The sequence below is a fragment of the Vollenhovia emeryi genome, unplaced genomic scaffold, assembly GCF_000949405.1.
Source record: "Vollenhovia emeryi isolate VEMERY1.0 unplaced genomic scaffold, V.emery_V1.0 DF939327.1, whole genome shotgun sequence".
In the NCBI taxonomy this organism is placed as follows: domain Eukaryota; kingdom Metazoa; phylum Arthropoda; class Insecta; order Hymenoptera; family Formicidae; genus Vollenhovia; species Vollenhovia emeryi.
Window position 1 is genome coordinate 81,884 of NW_011967039.1, and position 22,395 is coordinate 104,278.

Genomic DNA, 22,395 nt, shown 5'->3' on the forward strand with positions numbered 1-22,395 from the left:
AGAACTTGGACCAAGTTCTAGCATCGTGGACATTGGGCTTTAGACCTATGCAAATTAAGCATTTCACGTGTCGGCTAACGATGTACAGCTGGAATCATATAAACGGACATGAAATGTTGCGACAGGTGACGGCGGGAGCGGGACAATACCCGTACGGTTACGGACAACAGATGGGCTATTGGTATCCACAGGGCTATCCGCAGATGCAGGGACAATTCTTGCAGCCTGCTCAATATTATAATCAATATTACGGGCAACAGGCTCAATATATGAACAGCATGAGGATGCCCGGGCATGGCGCGGGGGCCTGGCAACCGACGCAAGCCACCGCCGCGCCCCCGACACCGAGCGCGCCCTTGCCGCCGGGCCAGCAGCCCACTATGGTAACATACACCATGCCACATCAGTACCCTACGCAATGAAACTGATCGTTGACCGGCTAATTGTTACGTACGATATAGTTGTCCCGGGGTTATCGCCAGGATCGTTCCGACATATACCTACTTCAACATTTAGACTTGAGTTCTCGGTGCTAGGGGCACGCGGGCTGATCCGTTTCCACAATCGAGATGCGATGTCACTCGAATCGAATCTTTGCAATGGGAAAAAAGACGCGATTGGTATGCCGAGCTCTTTTATTTCTTTCTTTCTGTGTGTTTGTGCGCGCGATCAATTCGTTCAACGGCTGAAGGACGTTTATTGTTTTCTTTTCTTCCGTTTCTGTAACGGATGGGCATAGCGTTACACCAGGACAAATCTCGCGTGGCGACGACGCGGCAGCGCGTCGCTCGGCGCTAAAAAATCCGGTCGGATTTCCGACTCCCGCTTCCGAATATAATGTTGAACCAGGTATATCTCCAAACTTTCTCGCGGTCTTCCCCTCCCCCCACGAAACTCAAAACCGAGCCCCGCACCCGTTGTGCTGCGCAAGTGACGTATGTATGCGGCAATCTTCTTTGCGTTGTTGATACCTTTTTAATATTTTTGCCACTGACATCTCGACTCTCACTCCTCCCTCTACAATCTCGGATTGTCGATGAACAACGCGCGCGACAAATGTTCATTTGAGATATAAATAACGGAGAATAACTGCTAAATATCGGACATAGTTAGTAAGGTAGAAGAGCAATTAGCTAGACACGGCGCCTGTGATGTAGCTAGACTTTTGGACGCGTGTATGCTAAGGTGTGCGGGGCTCCTTAACAAATAAATTCTGCGAGAGTTGAGTAACGAGTTACAACTTTGTCTCGTTGTGTGATATTTATCGTCGGTGGTTAATGTATAAAATTTTGCTATGATTCTCCTCGGAGGAGGAATAACAGAGAAGGGAGAAAGGAAAAGAGAGCGAGCGAGTGTGTCTGCGTGCCTGCCTGTGTAACGTTTGCGTGCGTGCGTGCGTGCGTGCGTGCTTTTTTGCATGGGTGTGTGGGTTTTTTGCTAAAGAGACATCAAGACGACGTGAATCGAGATTCCCTTGTACGAGTGCAAGCTCAACTACATTAATTGCTGCGACGTTGTACATTAAGTGGCGCATCGGCTCGCACTCTCCTCGCGCAACCGTCATGTTTTGTCTGTGTATCGCGAGCATTATGCTCCATCTGCAAATGAATAAAGGTCGCGAAGTGCACGTTGCGCTGACTGGATTTTTTTTCTCTTTTTTTTCTCAGAGAAAATGTTCACCGTGGTTTTGAGAAAGAGAGAAGGAAGAGATCGATCACCGCTAAGAGTTCGTCCGCGACGAGAGCATAGCTGGAGGTCCGAAGAGATATCGGTATTTAACGTACGCCGTCGTGTACGCCGTAACGTCAATGACTCCTCGCCGTTTGTATAGACGACCTAGCTAAATCGAGGAATAATAAATAATGTAACTTAAGTCTTACAATAATAATAACGCGCGCGTACTTCCACCGGGATATTTCTCAGCGAGGGGGACGAGTCATTGATGATCCTGGTCTCGGGACTGAGAGGCGCGTGCGTGAAAATTGAAAGCGTACACACGCATATTTGGTTACTTCGTTACGCGGACGTCGGTAAGCGGTAAAGATCCTGTTCTCCGACGCAGCGTGGAACGATCCGATTGACAATCAATCGTGGGATATAATATTACGTACATTTGCGAATTGTTATTGTCGTAGCCGCGACGCGATAATAAATACGTCACACGATAATAATAGCGTGACACGATTCGATTCCTTCGTGTCTTCCAAGTTAACGTGTAACGGAAGTTCGCGTAGCACAATTAATTAATAATAGTTGCTTTCGTTCTCTTCGGTATCCCCCGCTAATCGCTTAGGGCTCGGGTGATTGGCCCCCTAAGGCTCGCCGATCAGGAGAGATTTGGGCGCGCGACCCGAATCGGGAGTTTCGCCATCAAGATGCCGACCTTAATTGTCCGAGTGTCAATTAGCGAGTACATCTTATGGACGTCGTTGCTCCCTTTTCCAACTTGTCGAGAATCGACGATTGGAATCGGTCTCGGAGTACGAGACTCAAAATGCCCGAGGCATTCTTTGTAGCTCTTGCCGTATAATCTCAAATTCATTGGTTGAATGACGGTATCTCGGTGCCTTAGTACCTGGACACACGAGTCCTAATTAATTACACGGTTGTTTTTCTACGAAACGACTTTCCGTTTTACTAGATTTTCGCGTGATTGCGTCGCATCCGTTGCACTCTGCTGAATGGAGTTCAGAGAGATTCTGATGAAGTACTAAATATCCCCGTTTGAGGAACGATGGCACGCTGTTTCACTTCCTATCGTGGAAGTTCGTAAAAAAAAAAAGAAGAGAGAAGACTCGAAATTGATTATTTCCAATGATGTTTGACACGTGAGAATGCTTGTCACCTCCTCAGTTCACCACCGACGGTAAAATGCCATAAAAGAAATTTCAAAACCAATTTGTATAAAGTCAGTATGTAAACGAGATGCGAGGGAAAATGAGTACAGCCGGGCGTGGTAACGATTCGATTTGGTTGCGAGTAAAACGATAATCGAACCGGAGGCCAATTTAAGGGAAAACGGAGTTGCCTGCGATGTAATCGGAGAAATAGAAAAATCGATGAAGGAGAAAACAAAAAATGTTATATAAAGAGTAATTTAGGTACGGCGGGGTGTCGAACCCTCGAAAATGCTTAGGATAATGTTATAATAAAAACAAATTGTCCTTTTGAATGAAAAAGAAAGGAATAAATATTTAAAATACATAACAACGTGCGTTATTTTGTTACCGTTGGCCTCAACCACCAGTAATTTCCTCCACTTGCGTTAGTCCGTCCGCTTGTCGAGCAAGGTAAGGCTTATTACGTCAATTTCACGATACACAACACGTTTGCACTTGGCGCAAAATAAACGATATCCAGATACATGTAATGCGGTTTTATTTGCAACCAATACACGCTTACAACGACCATCCACAATAACTGGAAAGACATTCTCGAGGAATCACTTGCGAACGTTTCAACGCGACGACTCATGCGAAAAATAACACTCGTATCTTTCTTATTGGCCAAACTTTATGACCCTTTTCTGGTATTCGCATAATCGTACCATCTATTGTTGAAAGAAAAGAGGTTTGGACACAATAAATGACAATTTCCGTTATTTCCTAAGTACGTTCCTAAAAGATGTCTGAAATATCAGAAACGGGGGAGAAAAAGAAATTAAATGAGTCGAGACTTCAGCTCTGCTTGTGAGGGGAAGCGCAAATTTGGAGAAAAATAATTCGTACGCACATTTATTACATGTTTCATTAACGCACTCTCCGACCAACCACACGCTGATGGAACATCGTCGGAATGTTTTACAGTTTTGTACAATTCTGCCGTGCTATTCTTACATTAGGATCTAATCGAGTTACTTCGGTGAACATCTATTAAATATAGATATGTAATAATTATTCTGCCGGACGTTGATTACCACAGTACAAAGATACCTTTTGTCATTCGTGTGTTCGCGAATGTGGACAAATGTCGAAGAGCAGAGATGCGTATGTAGGCAGAAACGGCGAGAGCATTTCACGCCCTGTACTAATTGATGGTGCGGGAAAAGATATGTTGTACTTTAGTACCTGTATTCGGTGACAAGGTTTTCATTTTATACATTCCAATCCTTTTCCTCTTACCCCACACAGAGATACAGCGTTACACAGCACTTTTACAGAATACATTCCTTCGTGTTTTTCTACAAGAGTCATTTCTCTATCTACCTTCGCGAACTTACGAAAGAACTTACGGTAGAATAGTATACGCTACCGAAGAATACTTGATAAAAATTTCACGTGGTAATCTAACGTGTAATTTATAACGTGGATGAAAATACTCTATAATACTGCTGTATGTACACGGGTCACACACCTCTCTCTCTCTCCCTTGGAACAGATTAGTTACAAGTTAATGAAAATCATGAGCTATTTGATCAATTTGACACGGGAAAATACAATATTAATTGATGGGCCGTGTATCTCGAAAGTCACCAGTAAGCCGAAACTACGGCAAAACAATACTTAAAGGGGGAAATTCTCTCGTAAACATGTACAGTTTCTTTTTTTAACTCGCAGCTCATGTGTTTACCGTTAGATTAAATGGTATTGGGTATAATATTTAGCGTCAATATTACACCCGGTTATTATTCTTACTCAATTTTTTTACCGTTATATGTTATAAAAGTAGCAAAATAACTTAATCAAGGCTCAGCGTGTTCCACAATAGAAGGCCAGGGTCTTTGAATAATCCATCGTCATATGCGAAACAATTTGTTGTGCAAAATCATTATGAACTTCAAAACTAGTACAACATAATTCATATTTTGCAATATCATATATAATACAACACACAATGTTACAATCTACGTAGGCAGTGCGCAAAGATTAATATAAAAACTAATATCACAAAGTAATATGGAGATAAAACCTATCGAGTCAGAATCATGTCGACGCCGAAGCTCCGTTCATGTTAACGCGTTAAAAAAAAAGAGAACACAGTAAGAAACAAATCCAACCCTCATCGCGGCATCGTACGCTCCCGTCTAGAAAAATTAACAAAGTCGCAATTTTCCAGATAGACCCAGAATTATGATTCACGAGAACATTTATATATCGCATTCTTGTGCATTTGAATACGCATTAAAGCGACGCGAAAGTATCAAGTTTGTCGTCGTAACATCACAGCTCTTGAATGCTGTTTAGCATCACACGATTTTTATAATTACAAGTGCGAATCTCGAAATGTCAGATTTACGCGTCGCATCGCGTCGCGCGATAAAAGTTACATTTTTTTTACCTCTTACGCTTTATCTATCATGGAATATCTAGTTAACGAACGCATCTCGTATTCTATTCATACGTAGAGAGGTCTGTTACTAAATAACTATCAATTTCACTTGCAAATAACATTTTCTATTCTTCCGCTGTGTCAGAGGAGAATTGTATGCATAAAACTTATTGGAAAATCATTCGCCGTCTAATGAATTGCGTCTGTTACGGTAAATCTGATTCTACAGACCTACTAGGGACGTTACTCTATCGCTATATCACGGATGATCGCTATTGATTCGGAAAGATTAATAAATATGTGTTACATTGTAATTGCAGCGTATTATAATATAGTTCCGTGTTGAATATAGTAATTTGTTTGGTACGTTATACATGCATAATTATTCTACTTTTGAGCATTGGAAGCAATAGATAAATGTCATAAAAATCATATCCGTATATGTTATATGTGTGTATATATATATGCAGATTTCTCTCATTTTTTTATGTATAAGATAACAACGTTTGTCGAGCTTATGCGTAATCCTTACAGATAAGTACTTAGGATTTCAAATAGCACAGATTAGATTCTCAGTTCGTTGTCTTATAGAATTTTGTATTAAAACAGAATCTTACGTTATCCTCCTGTCTCGCACTAGCTCTTTTGTTTTTCTCTTTCCACGTAGTTCCTTGCATCGTAATGGCCGCATATTCCTAACGCATTAGTACATCAATAAATATCAAACGAATCTTCGAAATCGTATCAAACGTAACAAGATTAACATTCGAAACTTCACTTGAAGATTGCACGCCTGTTTCTGCAATTCGTACAAATCGACGCGCGTAAAATAAGGTTTACTATAGATTTACTATTCCCGTTGGATTTCACGCGAGATACTAGTTTGCATATTTGTGTAAGTACATTCTACTATGTCTTCTTATATGTCATTGATAGATCTTTTTTTTTATTATCTGATTGGACGTGCACTGTTTCGTTTGCAAATGCAGTCTTTCTACTGCTGCAATAACGAGTCGGGTCATACGGGTTGTAGTCAACTTGCTCGTGTCCATTTCATAAACAATAATAATTAAAAGTATTTACAGCTTTAAAAAGATGTATCTCCTCTAACTGCAGAAACTATGTGCTTAATCACACACGTATTTAATTTTTTAATGCACATTTTCAAATGTCTAACGCGGCAATATATAATCGACATCCTGATATTAAATGCAAATTCGTAACAAGCAGCACTGTGTCGTAGATTTCAAATGCAAAGGAACTGTAGATCGTAAGGATAATTAATAAATAAATATAAATAAATATAAAGACGCGCTTTTTAAATATCGAACTGGCAACATTAAAGCTATGTAGTGAACTGTTTGCGAATCTCCGATCTCACCGGATGTAACACACGGGGCACATCATATAAAGTCAATGCAAAGCATATTTTTAAGATACATTAAATTATTTGAACCAGAAAGCGCAAGTACCATTTGTCACAAAATATTGCTAAATTACGCTAAGTTTAATGCGATAACGATAAGTGAGTATGTCGACCTTTCATCACCAAGACGAAAATACGTTAGGGATTCGAAGGACAATACCTTCATTAACTTTTCACTGGTCTCTCTCGTAGACATCAATATTGTTCGTACGATAGGATACAAATACAAGAACTGCACTGTTGCGCTGACACTCGGGATTACATGGTTACGATACTTTGGAACGCTTCTCGTCCCGTTTAGTTTGAGGATTCAATTTCATTGAAACGCAATTATTTCTGGAGCCTCTCGCTCGAGCGGCTTGATCCCAAATCAAAGACTCACGTCTCCGTATTCGAAGTTCCATTTCTCATAGGCAGCTAAACTCGCCGGCGAGACGGATCTGCGAATTCTCTTTAGGGAGTCACGGAAATCTTGCATTGTGATATTACGAACGGAATTGAGGTCCAATTCTTTCACCTGATCTGGATTCAGTTCTGAGAATGAGACAATACGTTTTATTATTAGATCACACAGACAAGATGTAACGAGTCTTTTTCACACTTTTAAAGCACAACATAGTTTGGATGGAAACATCATGTTCTTATTAGACTTGACTTTAACTGAATGAATTCAATATTTTAAATAGGTTTGTCATTTTCGTGGTAAATATACACATGTTCATACATTCAAAATAAAGACATTAATAACATAGTAAAGAGCAGGGTTGGGAAAGTTACTTTGTAAAAATATCTAGTTACAGTTTTTTTTTCGCTAAAAATGTAACTAGTTAGTTACAAGTTACCAATTCTGAAAAGTAACGCGTTACAGTTACTCAAGGCCTGATGCGATCTGTGGAGGTTTAAAAAATATATAAAGTAACTATTAAATTAGTTACTAGTTATAAAAAAAATGTAACTGAGTGAAGTTACAGTTACAGACGAAGAAAAAATAACGAAGTTAAGTTAGTTACCAAAAAAAAGTAACTGTAACTTCGTTACAAGTAACGAGTTTTTTCCCAGCCCCGGTAAAGAGCTACAGAATGAGTGGCCAAATGCGTATCTTCACTCATAATATAAGATTAGAGACAAGTACAAGAAATTGTACATTACCTCTGATAGGCCCAAGCGCTGCGTCTTTCGCTAATCCAGTTAAATCGCTTCCCGAATATCCCTCTGTCAAAAGTGCCATCTCGTTCAACTCCTCCGGCGTCAATGGATCATTATGTTTGGCCAAGAGCCTTCGCAGTAGCACAATCCTCGTCTGTACGTCGGGCAACGTGACGTATACGCGTTTCGTGAATCGCCTCAATGCAGCCTCGTCTAATTCCTGCGGTCTGTTTGTGGCAGCCATTACGAGCACCCTTTCTTCTGGGTTGCACGGCAGACCGTCAAACTCGACTAAGAATTCTGTTTTTAGCCTCCTGAAAAATACATTGTTAATCGATACGGCTCGCCCGTCGATATATCGTTCGCGTGCACAAGCGGACAAAGAGAGTACGTAGAGTATACAAAGAGGTATATACCTCGAAGCTTCGTGTTCGTTATCCTTCCGCTCGCTCAACAACGAATCCACCTCGTCAATGAAAATAACAGAGGGCTGAAACTCCCGCGCGATAGCGAACAGAGCCCTCACTAACTTCTCACCCTCTCCGACGTATTTCGATGTGAGGCTAGCGGCGGAGATTGAAAAGAACGTTGCGTTGCACTGAGTCGCAACGGCACGCGCCAGCAGTGTCTTCCCGTTTCCCGGCGGCCCGAACAACAACAATCCTCTCGCGGGTGTTCGCAGACCGGTGAACAGCTCAGGTCGTAGCGACGGTAGGATTACCATCTCCTGCAAAGCCTGCTTCGCGGTCTGAAAGTTGAAGAGTTGAGAGAAGATGTATTGCGAGACGAGGGACGAGGACGATGTTTTTCACATCACAATCGGTAATCGAGCAATAATGGTAGCGACGGAACGACGTACCTCCTGGCCGGCGATGTCCTCCCATTGCACCGGCGCTCCTCCTTCCAGGATCTCGTCGAGGATCACTTGCGCGAGTTTTGGATCCACGCCCTTTAAAATGGGCACCTTTCTGGTTGGGGTGCTTCTGTTGCTGTTCGTGGCAGTCGGTGTTCCTGGACGTCTTATAGGCGAGCCGTTGCCAGGTACAGACAGCTGCCTTTTCACGGAGGGTGGTGTGGAGGACGGTTTGATAGGCATGGTTCTGTGGCAAGGCTGAATAGGCGTCGATCTGCCCATACTTCGTGGTAAGGTCTGGCTCTTGCTCAGGGGTGTTCCTGTCAGTCGCTTGCCAGGAACCGATAGTTTTCTGCCGGATGCTGAAACAACGCCCGTACTTAATAAAACTTGAAAAATGCCAACTTATTAACTTGACGATGTAAATGGCTACGGTTGCCGATTAATTAAAAGAAAATCAAAGTAGACTCCGCGTATCAGTCTAACGGATATAAGAGGGTCTATCGCAAAAAAGATAAAAGTAGGGGAAAAAAATTTACAGCCATACAAATTTTGAACATTTGTATCCTTTAGTGATTTACTGGTAAATAGTAGGAGCGTATTAAAAATGTTAAGGTACCTCGCTAGTAATCAAGTTAAGTTGTTGTAAGCCATTTTTTTATATCGGAATTACGCGATACAGAGATGTGTGTGTGGAGACAAAATACTTCCTACTATTTGTACTCTACTAAAATTGCAATTACATCACGTGTATTGTGTTGCTTCGGTCAAAAGCAGAATGTATCTAATAAATTGCAATGTAAAATTCGATGCGATAAAACATGTTACGTTTACAATATTTATGCGACGGGTGTAATTAAAATCAACAAAGAGGAAACGCACATACGCCTTAATTTCATTTACATCAACGAACAAATTATTAATTGAGAACATTGACTTTTCAAACCTTTATCTCGATTTACAAGATTGGGCGGAGAAGAGAAGAAAAAGATTACCAAATCGCATAAATATTAGATCTATCAAAAAATCACAAAACATTTTTAAATGTGTGGTTGCGACGGTGTGACGTGTATATGTACGTTTATAATATCATACGTCTTATCTGTCTCGATATGTACTTAATAAACAACGTGGCTTTAGATTCTACTTGTAAGGCGCTTTAACGAAATATTCATCGCGCATAGTAAGCGGGATGCGGCAGTTTCTAAAAGTCTACAACACGAAGAAGCAACTACGATAAATGCAAGCCTTACATTGCTCTACCTCTCTCCTCTACGTCACACGATGTGCAAAGGGCTAAGACGGAACAAGTATCTTTCTTCAAATGAAGCTTCAAATGAAGCAACAACTAGGTAGCATTACTGTGTCATTTACTTGCATTCGACTCTCTTTCGCACTTAAGCCCAGAATCTCAGACGGACAATACCTTCAGTAGTATGAGCGAAACAGTTTTTTGGTGAACGTGGCCGTAACTTGGGAATCTGGGTACACATAGTCTGTCCGGCGTTAACTGTCGTGTGTATATTGTTTGTGTTCTTATTGTGATTAATGTTGGATGAAGTTCGAGCGGTTTGAAAAGTGTGCGCGTTGCGGCGAGCCCTCAGATGCTTTCCCGGATGTTCGCCGTCCGTTTTATTTCCAGGTGCGCGATTGTTGATACTATCGTTGATACCCAGCTTTCGCAGCTCACGCACACTCACTACAAAAAGGAAAAGAAAACATTCTCTGCCATGCTGCAGTAAGGCTATAGACAGCTAAAGAGAGAGATCAGGCTACGATCGTTCGTACCGCGATTACCGAGTGACAAAATATACCGAAATACTCGGAACAAAACGCGTATACGATCGTCCGAGTGCTGTGAGATTGGGCTCTCAATCTTATCTCGATGTACATTCGCGCGAACCTCCGCATGTACCCTTCTTCGCTTAAATGCCCCGCAAAGAAATGCAAAATAAAAACTTAACTGTGCTCAAGGTAAACCATCTAGGAAATTTACAAATTACACGCGGGCATGCGTACACATACGCGCACACACACACACACCCACGCTCGCACGCACACGCGTACAACTCGGAAAAGTAAAATAAATTGCACACGATAAATTGCACATGCCATTAGATACACCTTTCTTTCGCTATCACACAGCACAGAAAGATTGCAGAAATGTTACATTGCAAGATTGCAAGATTGCTGCAACGTTTCTGGAGGATTGCAGCAACGTTGAAATGCCCGCCCTCAGAGAGATTGCAGTGCAACATTGCTATAATGTTGCACTGCAATCTCTCCGAGTGCAATATTTTTGGAATAATTTGTTGTTGTTGTACATAAGCAGAGAATTTACTAATTACATATGCATCCGGGCCTTTTTCAATACACAGCAAGCTATTGCGAAGCAACCTAAGGAGATTATGCTCGCGTTCGTTTTCTCGTAACTATAGAGTTTTAGTATAGTTTATGCTCCCAGTGGGAGAAAACGAACGCAGGCTTAGTCGCTTTGCAATAGATGGAGATTGCGAGCAACACCGCACTGATCGAGTACTGAATAATTCGCGCATTATTGGTATCAACGAAAATAACATTATAAAATTCTCGTAATTAGAAAAAAATTTTAAATACAAAATATAGTATTTTTATTATTTTTGAAACATTGCTGCAATATTGCTATCGAAAGTTTGCAATTTTATATCCCTGCAATGTCACTGCAAGATTGCAACGTTTCTGCAATGTAACTGCAACCATCTGTGCTGTATGGGTATCGCCAGAGGTTTACCTGTGGACACCGTTGCCGAAACAAGTAGGTGCATAGATACCGGTCGATATTCGCAAAAAGAAAACAAAGAAGGAACACCGAAAATTGCCTGTACCACAGGTGAGCTTAAAGTAGCGCAAGGAAATGTGTGCGAGACGAGGTGCGACAACGAGATGTACCAACCGAGGAAGTCGAGCCTGTCCTTCGCCATCGACAGGTTCGTGCACATCTTGTCGTGGAGTCTCTGCGCGTGCTCCCATACCTCGCCGTGTCCGCCAGTGCACTCCACAGCTATTCCCTTCTCCAGCTCTCCGATGCCCTTCTTATACAACTCTATCGCCATTTCCTTCTGCCCTGTTGGAACGAAAGCAAGACGACTAATCAGAGGGCACGAAAGCGCGAAAATTCAAACTGTAACTGTACGAAGCAACTTGAATGGAATCAACGCTCGGTAACGAGCGAGACAACGTACCTTCGTTATCCTCGTCGATCTTGAGCGCTTTGCTAATAAACTCAAACGCTCGGCGATGATGATGCTTTTGCTTGGCCAGCAAAGGGTCCCCGGGACCAGGCCCGATGGGACGTCTAGGCACTTGCGACATTGCCTCGCTCTCAATCCGACTGGCGTTGATGAGACGCCCATCCGTCGGCTCCTGCCCTACGACGATCTCCAGCTGGCAGGCCTGCTTGGACGCCTGCCTGCGCTGGATGAGCTGCGACGTGGAGGCGTAGAGGTACTTGAACACGACGAACAGCTGATAGAGGAGCGTGCGCAGCACGTTGAACAGCAGTATCAGTGGGAAGGAGACGATGTAGAGATTGCGCTTGTGCACCGACGGCTGGGTCGCGCCGTCCAGGAAGCGGTGGTGGCTGTGATGGTAGTGGTGATTGTGACGGTGCCCGGCGCAGTGGCTGATGGTCGTCGTCGTCTTGTCGCCGTTCTCGCTCTTGGTCACGCACAGCTTCTTCGGCGACTTGCTGCCGAATTTACGTGTCGGGCGCGCGCCATCGCTGCAAGACATCTCCCAGGGCTGCGAGTCGCTACGTACGTGGAGCTGCTGCGCCGCTCGCGGCCGTCGACAGTGCTGGCGGTGGTGGTGGTGCTCGCGCGCGGCCGCGCCGACATCCCCGACGTGGCGGTCGAGATGCGGGGACGACTGGGACGCCTACATGCTCGTCCCCGTCGCTCGGATGCGACCGCGGCTGCGGCTGGCGCAGGTGGCCGAGGAAGGGGAGAAGACGCCGCGGAGAATCGCGTTGTGGGTCTCGCGGGATACCACCTGGAAGAAGGGACGGCGAGCCGGGAACGGGGGCGAGTCGATCGTGCGCGCCTCCTCCTCCTCCTCGCCTTCCTCTCCCGCGAAGCGACAACCGGCCAAGGGACGCGAGCGTCCGTTCAGCTTGAGCATCGCTTGTTTTGGTCCACCGCCTCGAACGCTCTCCTCGCTGGGCCTCCCGCCGGACCGAGCTCGCGATTCACTTCAGTCTACTGAGTCTACTCCACCGAGAAGTCGAGAACAACCGAGAACGGCGAGAACGATCGGTAGCCCCCTCGGCATCACGTATACCGTAGCGACGCTTGGCGCCGAGTTAGCGAAACCAGTCGATAACTTCCTCGCGCACGGTCGTTAGCGGAGACCCAAACCCACTTTACTTTAGTACATAATCGCAACACATTTATACTCGCTTCTTAATAAATAAGATCAAGAAATAATCACGTCTAGCGTGTAGAAAGTAATATTTCGTGTAATATTTACGTACATGAATGTTACATGTGGAATATAATTAAAAAATACATGTTATAATGACAAATTTTTATGCGAGCAACAATTAAAGTACAATCTTCTTTGAAAGACATAAAAATAATCATTTAATTCGGTTGCACTGTCGATAACAGAAAAAAAACTTTAAACATTATCATTATATCAAGGATGATATGGTAATGATATCCCTGCAAGGGGGAGAAAAATGTACAGGAGTCTTAGACCACTATAAAGCTTACAGCGAATACCTTACGTTTACATTATAAAAGGGATATACATACATATATACACACGACGTAATGACACATTTCACAAGAGTATGCAGTAAAAACGTCCCACACAGCACAGAAAGATTGCAGGAAGATTGCAGCAACGTTGCGCAACATTGCTGCAACGTTGAAATGTCCGCCCTCAGAAAGATTGCAATGCAACATTATAGCAATGTTGCGGTGCAATATTTTTGGAATAATTTGTTGTTGTACACAAGCAGATAATTTACTAATTGCATATACATCCGGGCCTTTTGCATTTCTGCAATCTTCCTGCAATCTTTCTGTGCTGTGTGAGACTGAGTGCAATTATTCTTCTTTCACCGAACAGGTCTAGTTGCTATCGCTCTCCGATAGTTCCGCCCGTTCCTTGACTTTTCGCACCTTGCATCTCACCTTCTTCGTTTTGCTCAGGCCACGTTTTGATTTTCTAAACACCTCTATAGCGTGCAATTTCCTTTCTAACGCGCACGCCTTATCTTTCTCTCGTTGCGGTATGTATTCCCCGATAGATTTCTTTTCAACAACGGCTTCAGCAACTACCTCGGAGATCGTTTTAACAGGCGGTGTACTCTGACGAGTCGACACCTCAAGTTCCTCGGTAACCGAATTCTTCTCTCCGCTCGACTTTTCGGCAGCATTGCTCTTTTTGCTTTTCTTAACTCGAGGTCTGCCGTCCTCGTTGTCGTCCACGTTGCCGTCCGCATTTACGTGGTCGTTGTTTAATCTGCGTAGGGCCTTCTGCACTCTCTTACTCAAGTTCGGTTCGATCGAGCGCGGAGACGCTTTCGCATCGAAGTACATATCCAATAATTTTTGACTCCTCTTCTCTTCCATTCTCCTCAACACCGGTATCATCGTGTCGTCGAATTTGCCCTTTGTCCAGCCGAATTTCTCTCTGGCGTAGTCGCAGAGAAGCACGACGTTCGGCTTACCCCAGGTAAAAGTTTCCCTAGATTCGTCGACCGTGGGAAAGAGATACGCTTGGACGACCGCTTGATTTGGGAAATCTGTGAGATAGTCGGCCACGTTATTCGCAATCACACATTTCACTTACTTTAGCCGTCCTTATCGCCCGTTTCCAGGTGAGACTCACCTCTGTCCAATTTCATGTTTCGCAATTTATTGCGTAAGCCCGTTTTCCCAGGTACGGCAATCATTCCCTTCTTTATCCACGAGGAAAAATTATGTAACCCGTGTAATACGTTATCTCCATCGGCCGGAAACGTGGCTAATATTTCTAGCGCGGTAACTGGCCCGACGCCAGCCACCCCGGTGGTATAATCGCTGCCAACCAAAAGGGCCAATTGTATCAATTGATTGCGGCCGAGTCCTGTGAGATGCAATTGTTTTGTTATTATAAACCCATGCTACTTGATTTTCGTACGACTTTGTTTTACAAAAATAACATATAGTTAATTAACACGTTAACGAATCTACCGATGCTTACGAAAGTGCTGTTGAATATCGCAGGAACGAAATTGCAATACTTTTTTGTTGTGGTTGAAAAAATTCTTGTACACGCACTGGCCTCCAAAAAGCCAGATATCGGAGTCGTCCGTTATCGTGCCGTCGATTAGTTTAATTTGTTCCAAATGCGCGCACTGCGCTTCCGCTTCCATGGGAGCCACTATGTACGGTATGCCGAACAAACGTAGCAGCTCCTGTAAACAAATATAATACATGCAAACAACAATCCAAGGTACAGCGCGCATCGTTTCCTCAATATTTCCAACTGTACCTGCGCATCGATTCTAATTTGCTCGGAGATGTTGGTGGCTTGCCTCTCGAGTTTGCCGATGCCTTTTGCAAGCTCTTCCTGCTCGTCCTCTAGTTGTCCCTGTAATTAGAAAACACTCGTGTCAGATAAATAAGTAAAAGCACAAAACAATTGTCCACTTGCTACTTGCAGAAATGTGCTGAGTTTACCTTCAATTCTTTCAAATCTTCCTTATTAGTGGGTAACACCGCTGGCTTTTCCTGTACATATTCGTCAAGAGGACTTACTTGAGCAGGCACGTCTGTACTATCTCGCTCCATCGATTTATCGGAATTCCGAGTGTCTAATATTTTGTCCTCGTCGTTTGACATATTCTCGCTTGGCTGAAGAGTTTCTGGCAACTCAGTTTTTGCTTCTTCCTCGATCGACTCCTCAAGTATGGTATCCAAGACACCAGCCTTCAAATTATTACCGTTTTGAGAAATCAATTCTGCTTGCTGTTCCCTGTTCACTGTATCGGCAAACCGTGCTTGCTCTGAATTCGTTAGAGCAACTTCCTCTTTATATTCTTTTTCAAATATATCGGCAAACATGTCGTCCTCTGGTTTTTTATCAGACTTGAATGTTATCTCGATATCCTTGTTCTTCGCAATATTCCTTGAAATGTTCATATCGTGTATCGGGACGTCGTGGATCTCGATGAAATCGTCACAATCGGAATCTGACGTGTCCATTTGCGTCACGTCGTTCGACTTCGCGGCAGAGGACTGTTCCTCAAGCGTTATTCCTTTGTCCGGACTCGAGACGTCGGATGTAATAATATTTAAAGCCTCGGCATTGTCTTCTAATGGTTCAACTTCAACAAGATTGTCCGATTCTGGACTGGACGGGATCGATTCAACGGCTACATTCTCTTTAGCCGTACATGTATCTTTTATATTCTGCGATTCCGCGGATTCCAAAGCTTCCTCGCCATTTTCAGGAGGTGTTAACATCGATTTATCATCCTCTGGTTTCGCGTCTTCTGTCAATTCTATACAAATATTTTTCGCGGCCGCTTTCACGCCTACGCTCGCAGTTTTAGGACTTTTATCTTTATTACGTTTGATAAGATTCATGATCTGATTCTGGGACAGGTCGCTGTACTCCAACATGTACGTTAATGCGGGATTCGTCGTGCGCTTCCCTAATAATGCCAATGATTCGTTTATATCATTCTCAGATTCCCAGTCGCTGTCGAACGTGTATTCATTTATATTCTCGACGATAGACAGAGAATCATCATAGATTGGGACATCGGCCTCACTGTCGGAATCGTTCAATTCATACTCGTTAATGTTCTCTGCGATTGACGTGGTGGGTTTACTTGGGCCGGCAACGGGTTCGACTTCTTCATTTGCATCTTGCAACGTAACACTTTTATCCACCTCCGATTCGCTCGCAACAGATCTCGTTGCTAACGCGTTCTTGTCTGCGTGAAACAATATATTAAACAATTCATTATTAGACATATCAGAACAGGCGGGGCGAAATAATTTCAACGTTTCGGCGTTTAGTGCGCGTACCGCTGATATAAATCAATCTGGTTGTATTATCTGCGGCTATTCGAAAAGCCGCGTCTCTGCCCTTTGTATCGATACCCTGCTCAGTCAGTAGTTTCTCCAACTCCTCCAACGTCAATGTCTTTCCGCCCATTTCCTTCTCGGCGGACTCTAAAGACTCTTGCACGTGTCTACGTTTAAGCAAACGTTTCAACTGGAAGCCTGAGAACTCGTGCGACTCCTGCAATCAAACACAATATTTTAAAGAAAAATATATATACACACAACAAAAATGTATCAGAAATTCACCCCAAATCTTCAAACGAATCAATGCGCATAATTGTAGTTGAATACAGCAGGAACCAATGAACAATTTGTCCCAAAAATTGATTCCTGTTACATCCATCCGCCGCTACGCGCAATGTTTCCACCTTACATTCTTATATCATGCTTGGAACGTGCTTAATCAATCGTACACGTTACATATTACTTGGCACATACTTGAGGCATCTCGTGCAAACGGCCCCAGGAATTTTGTTTCCTCGTTTCTTTAAGGTCGGTGAGTATGTCGTAACGAACGTCCGCGGGTAACGCTTTAAATTCGCCGCTGGTTACGTCGACGTTATGTATGTTGCCCATCCATTTAGACTGCTTCCGCGGGCTCAGTTCGGCAACGGTGTCGGAATCGTATTCGTCGTCGTCGACGTAACTCTGGGCGCCGCTGACGTCAGGTATGTCGGGTAGAGCGAACATATCCTCGTCGGGGCGTTTCGTCTGCATATTTATCATTATTTGTATCGCCCCGCCGTTCTGATCCTTGGAATCCTTGTTAAGAGCGGTTTTTACAACGCTGTGCTTTATCAAGTTGTGTATCAAATCTGTCTTCATCTTCTGCGCCTTACTCGTGGCAATAGATTTCTGCTTCCTGCGCGAGGCCTGCGAATACAAAAGAATTGGAGGAGGCTCTTTTCTCACTACCTGGTTCCCACGGTGAGCTAATTAAGTACGAACAATATTATAATCAAGATAGAACAACAGTTTAGCCCGCACGCTAAATGCAAGCTGCACAAGTTTCATGCAATATACATCGCGTCTCCTTTGCGTTAAACGCACTAGTTAAGGATTGTTAGTTACTCGTCGATTCAGGGAAATATAATCTACCGCATATTTACAATCGTATTCTTCTTCAGCATGGGCACACCTCCGTCAAAGACGAAAACGGGCTTGATCCTGTAGTACAGGAGTTTGCAGATCCTAACGAACAATCCGAGTAAATGGGCATTGGGTCTAGGCGCGCCATGACGATCCTGGTATCCTTGCAGCACTTGGTATATCCATATCGATATATCTGTGAAGTACGTATAAAAGTTAATACATTCTAGAACTGTACCTCGGACATTGAGGTCGGCGAGTAGCAGGCAGTTTTATTGTATCCTCCCGTAACTTTCGAGATCCTTTGACCTCGGAATTAAAATAAGGTTTAGAATGTTAGATCCGAGGCTCGATCATCATGAATCTTTTTCTCTAGCGTAAACCAATGAAAAGTGAAAATTCCCATCAACGAATTCAACATGAAAATTTTCACGAGTTCACGCTTGACGAACTTTAAGCTCGGTTTAATTCGTTTTTTGTCTCTTTCTAAAGCAACAGTTGGAAAGAGACGCAAGACGAATTAAAGCAGGTTTCAAGTTAAACGACGTTAGTGAAAAACCGGGCTTGAGTCTCCGAACGGGTCTTGTGAGAGATATCGATACTCGCCGATCGCCAGGACCTTGCCCTCGAGGCTCTCCAAGGGTACCGGCTTCCCGGACGCCTCGAGCAACTTCCACAAGCCGCACACCCCCATTATTCAAGAGACTGGCAGGGAAACAAACGTGTCACTGACAGACACACGACGCTTCCCCGAGCGTCCCGTCATCCTTGAGACTTTACTCCGCCGTGACATCCGACTGCTAACCTAAAAATTGCGCGCCCAAGTCGAATTCGCGCGCATCGCGGGTGCGAGAGTACGGAGGTCCGCGCGTGCACGCGTTCGATATTTTCCCGTAGACCTCGGCCGACCTCGGTGAGGCGAACGCGCGGCACCGAACGGTTGTTCGCGCCCGCAGCGGCTCGCGGTTCGCGGTCAGCTGACGAACGTGACGAAGAGAGCGAACTTCACGTCACACTCACACGCGCTCGGCCGCGCCGGCTGCGCCTGCATACATGCATGCATACCGATCTGCGTGACAAGTCGACTTAAGGATGTGTCGGACCTATCTTTGAAATAGTACAAGTCGCTAAAAACTTGTGAAATTGTTCTTTTAGTCTTCCTAATGTACTGCAGAAAAGTAAAAACGCATCCACTAAACGGTTGCCGAGATACAACTATTTTAATTTACACTGATTTTACACGTACTCTTATGGGATTACCTACATTATTTTTCCGATAAAATTTTTAGTTTGATTTTTAAGAGAATTACTTTTGTAGAGAAGATACTTTTGTAGAGACGATATTTTTGTAGAGAAGATTTTGTAAGGAAGATACTTTTGTTAGAGAAGATACTTTTGTAGAGACGATATTTTTGTAGAGAAGATTTTGTAAGGAAGATACTTTTGTTAGAGAAGATACTTTTGTAGAGACGATATTTTTGTAGAGAAGATTTTGTAAGGTTTTAATTTACACTGATTTTACATGTACTCTTATGGGAAAAGCCGATCTTCACGGATAAAACAGCTAAAAAAAAGTAGTAGAAGAAATAGTAGTGTTTTGAATTTTTTTTATACATCTAGTATACGAATGGATGAAAATATCTACCAAGTTTCAATAGTCTTTACTGCACCGTTTTAAAGAAATAAAATATAATAAGATATAACTTGAGATATTCGCGCTGTCGACACGAATTTTTTAGTTTTGAAAATATTTGACGTTATGAAGAATTAAAATCAGAGTATTTCCACTATCAAAAGTTTAGGCTCATAAGTGAACAAAATCGCAAATAATTCAGGAAAAAACATTGGTAAAGTGAAAAATACCTTCGTAGGAGTACAAATAAGACTCCAACTATCGTTCAAGTTTCTTACTTCTAGATTTACTATGCGTTAAGAGTAGATATTTAAGTATTTCCAATTTCATGCACTTTTGTCTAAGATTGTACGTCCAATACATCCTTAAAGCCCGTATCAGACTACGGATTGAGATTGGTATTAAATTGAAATTTGACCAATCGCACCCTTACGAAAAAGTAACGAAATAATTATTAGAAAATTACTGTATATCAGTAATTGAACTATCAGAAATTACTGATGTACAGTAATTTTCTAATCATTATTTCGGTGCTTTTCCATAAGGGCAGTAAAGTTTACAATCTCAAGTTTAGTAACCTTTACTCTAATTGGTCAAATTTCAATCTATAATCTCAATCTCAATCCGTAGTCTGATACGGGCTTAAGGATGTGCCGGACCTATCTTTAAAATAGTACAAAGTCGCTAAAAACTTGTGAAATTGTTCTTTTAGTCTTCCTAATGTACTGCAGAAAAGTAAAAACGCATCCACTAAACGGTTGCCGAGATATAACTATTTTAATTTACATTGATTTTACACGTGCTCTTATGGAAAGAGCCAATCTTCACGGATAAAACAACTAAAAAAATGTAGAAGAAATAGTACCACCCATGCAACACCGAACCTTTCAGAAACATTTCAGAAACATTCCCAGATAGCACAAAGATGAACAATAAGTTCATAGAGAATTCATTTTAAAGAAAACATACAGAATTAGAAAAATGAATATCTGAAGAATTCTTGAAGAATTAGTCTCAATCAGTTCGTCTTGAAGTGTTCTTCTGAAGTTCATTATAATGAATACTTCGCGATTCAGTACTGTGAATACTTTAAGAATTTATGAGGAATTATTTGTCATGCGCGAGTATCCGCTAACCGCCATCCGGACGTTCTTGTGCAGCGTGTTACCACGTGCAATATTTTGTGTGCGTAACGTTATGTGCAATTAATTTTGCGCAATAGTTCTATTGTGTAAAAGAAAGAATCGAACGACGAGAACTGAAACGGAAGAATCGAACGACGAGAACCGAAACGGAAGAATCATCCGTTTGTCAACGAGCTTCGGTTGAGAGTATCTCACTGTTGAGTGAGAAATTATAATATTGGTGTAATGTTACTGCATATTAGATGTGTACATACATTGGGTAAATATTTTGTAATCCTCTTTGTTCTAACACTATTCCCCTTGAATTCATAAAGTTTACATTTATTGAATTCGAGATGAATACTTTGAGAAGTTGTCAGGAAAACGATTTATGGTGCATGTAACTTCCTCTGTCACTCTTATTGTAGTCTTCTATGAATTCCTAAAGAATTACAATTCAGAAAAAGAAAACTTAAAGAATACTTTGTGAATTCAGTGTGCTATCTGGGTTGTGACATTTTTGCTGCGTGGGAGGGATATTACGGTTAATCTACGTGGACATTAGAATTTTTCTGACCACTTCTGCCAATGTAGATTTAATTTCAGTTCGACTTACCTTTCATCTAACTGTTTAAAGTTCTGCATTGATAGAAACGGACATTAATTTAACGCGTTGCAATTTGTCACCCGAATGTTGGCGACATTGTCAATAATCGACATGTGCTAATTGCGCCTGCAAAGTGGCTTACGCAATCTCCGATTAATTCGTTCGATGCCCGATCGTCCGAAAAATTGTTATTCCGCGCGGATAACTCGAGGCAAAATCGTCGAGCGCACAATTAATCGTAGCTTAATCCGGCGAACGATCGGAAGACGCGGTAATGGCGTGAAAACGCGTTGTTTACGCGCGACGTTGTTGCGCGCGGTGCGCGTTGGAGCGTTTCGGAGCGGCAGCCAGGCCAATTATTTACCCGTCGGTCGCTCGGCATCTCATTTAAGCTCCTCCAGGGGCTCCTGCGATAATAATTGGAATCGCGCAACAATTACAATAGCAGATCGTATCGGGATCACGCTCGCGGTATAATTCCGGGCGTCTTATTCGCGCCTCCGCGCAAAAAAAGAGCGCGCGCGGCGTGGGAATCGGGATTCGGGCCCCGGGTAGAAAAAACTCGGCTCGCGGTCGAGCCGCGGTTCGCACGTATACATACGTACGCGCGGCGCTCGCCTATCGCGAGAAATTTACGCTCGGGCCGGCCCGAAAAGGGAGCCGGCCGAAAAAAAAAGTGTATTGCCGCCCGTTAGAGCGGAGGTCGATCGCGCGCCGAGAGAGCGTGATTTAGCAATTATTTTAACGCCGCTTAACGCACGGTTGTTTTAGCGCGCGGATGAACGCGCTAGCGGACGATTTGTTTGTTAGTCGAAGATTATGTTCGTTTATTATCGCGCATTAATTCCCGCCCGTCCCGCGACCGCTTGTACTTGCGTTTAGCCGCAGAGAAATAGAAACTTTTTGTCCTACGGTGATTTCACGTCCACCTCTCATCCCGCTCCCCTTCGTTTCGCGACTCAGCCGAGCGTCAGATAGTCGGCTCGAGTCAGCGATACCCGACGATACAGATTACATAGATTGCAGAAATGAATCGGTTAGAAAGGGTATACACGCGACTGACAATGACTCGTATTCTCGAAAGTTTTTCGAGTGAAAATACCCTAGTAGCACTACAATGCATTGGCTAAACCCCAGGTAGAAC

At 43.2% G+C, this 22,395-nt stretch overlaps 3 protein-coding genes across 4 annotated transcripts in view; 1 reads left to right on the forward strand and 2 right to left on the reverse strand.

Moving 5' to 3' along the window:
- Positions 1 to 3,204, forward strand: part of LOC105558612 (nucleolysin TIAR) — a 5,315-nt gene extending 2,111 nt beyond the window's left edge. Inside the window, exon 3 of the mRNA XM_012006393.1 lies at positions 126 to 3,204. Coding sequence (XP_011861783.1) covers positions 126 to 422 — 297 coding nt within the window. The 3' untranslated portion in view covers positions 423 to 3,204. The remainder of the gene's footprint in view (positions 1 to 125) is intronic.
- A 514-nt stretch (positions 3,205 to 3,718) lies between these two features.
- Positions 3,719 to 12,884, reverse strand: LOC105558611 (spastin). 2 transcript variants are annotated; one of them, XM_012006391.1, is made up of 7 exons: positions 11,915 to 12,884; positions 11,626 to 11,796; positions 10,120 to 10,392; positions 8,700 to 9,055; positions 8,257 to 8,588; positions 7,844 to 8,154; positions 3,719 to 7,228 (listed from the first exon to the last, which is right to left on the reverse strand). In XM_012006391.1, the coding sequence occupies exons 1-7, from the start codon at positions 12,462 to 12,464 to the stop codon at positions 7,065 to 7,067; spliced, it is 2,157 nt and encodes a 718-aa protein (XP_011861781.1). In that variant the 5' UTR covers positions 12,465 to 12,884; the 3' UTR covers positions 3,719 to 7,064. The 2 variants fall into 2 exon arrangements, with proteins under 2 accessions (XP_011861781.1, XP_011861782.1); XM_012006392.1 differs by lacking the exon at positions 10,120 to 10,392 and having other exon boundaries at positions 11,915 to 12,814.
- A 731-nt stretch (positions 12,885 to 13,615) lies between these two features.
- Positions 13,616 to 18,773, reverse strand: LOC105558614 (DNA repair protein complementing XP-G cells). The gene is made up of 9 exons (XM_012006395.1): positions 18,494 to 18,773; positions 17,908 to 18,083; positions 17,237 to 17,671; positions 16,760 to 16,976; positions 15,404 to 16,665; positions 15,216 to 15,314; positions 14,925 to 15,138; positions 14,571 to 14,807; positions 13,616 to 14,484 (listed from the first exon to the last, which is right to left on the reverse strand). The coding sequence occupies exons 1-9, from the start codon at positions 18,579 to 18,581 to the stop codon at positions 13,808 to 13,810; spliced, it is 3,405 nt and encodes a 1,134-aa protein (XP_011861785.1). The 5' UTR covers positions 18,582 to 18,773; the 3' UTR covers positions 13,616 to 13,807.
- Positions 18,774 to 22,395: the final 3,622 nt, after the last annotated feature.

Coding starts and splice junctions, on each gene's coding strand:
- LOC105558614 (XM_012006395.1), bottom strand. CDS start 18,581: ATGGGGGTGTGCGGCTTGTGGAAGTTGCTCGAGGCGTCCGGGAAGCCG. Junction 15,139..15,215: donor AAATTAGAATCGATGCGCAG/GTACAGTTGGAA, acceptor ATTTGTTTACAG/GAGCTGCTACGTTTGTTCGG. Junction 14,485..14,570: donor AAACATGAAATTGGACAGAG/GTGAGTCTCACC, acceptor ACTATCTCACAG/ATTTCCCAAATCAAGCGGTC.
- LOC105558611 (XM_012006391.1), bottom strand. CDS start 12,464: ATGTCTTGCAGCGATGGCGCGCGCCCGACACGTAAATTCGGCAGCAAG. Junction 9,056..10,119: donor TTTCGCTCATACTACTGAAG/GTATTGTCCGTC, acceptor GCGTTGTTTCAG/CATCCGGCAGAAAACTATCG. Junction 8,155..8,256: donor AACGAACACGAAGCTTCGAG/GTATATACCTCT, acceptor TGTATTTTTCAG/GAGGCTAAAAACAGAATTCT.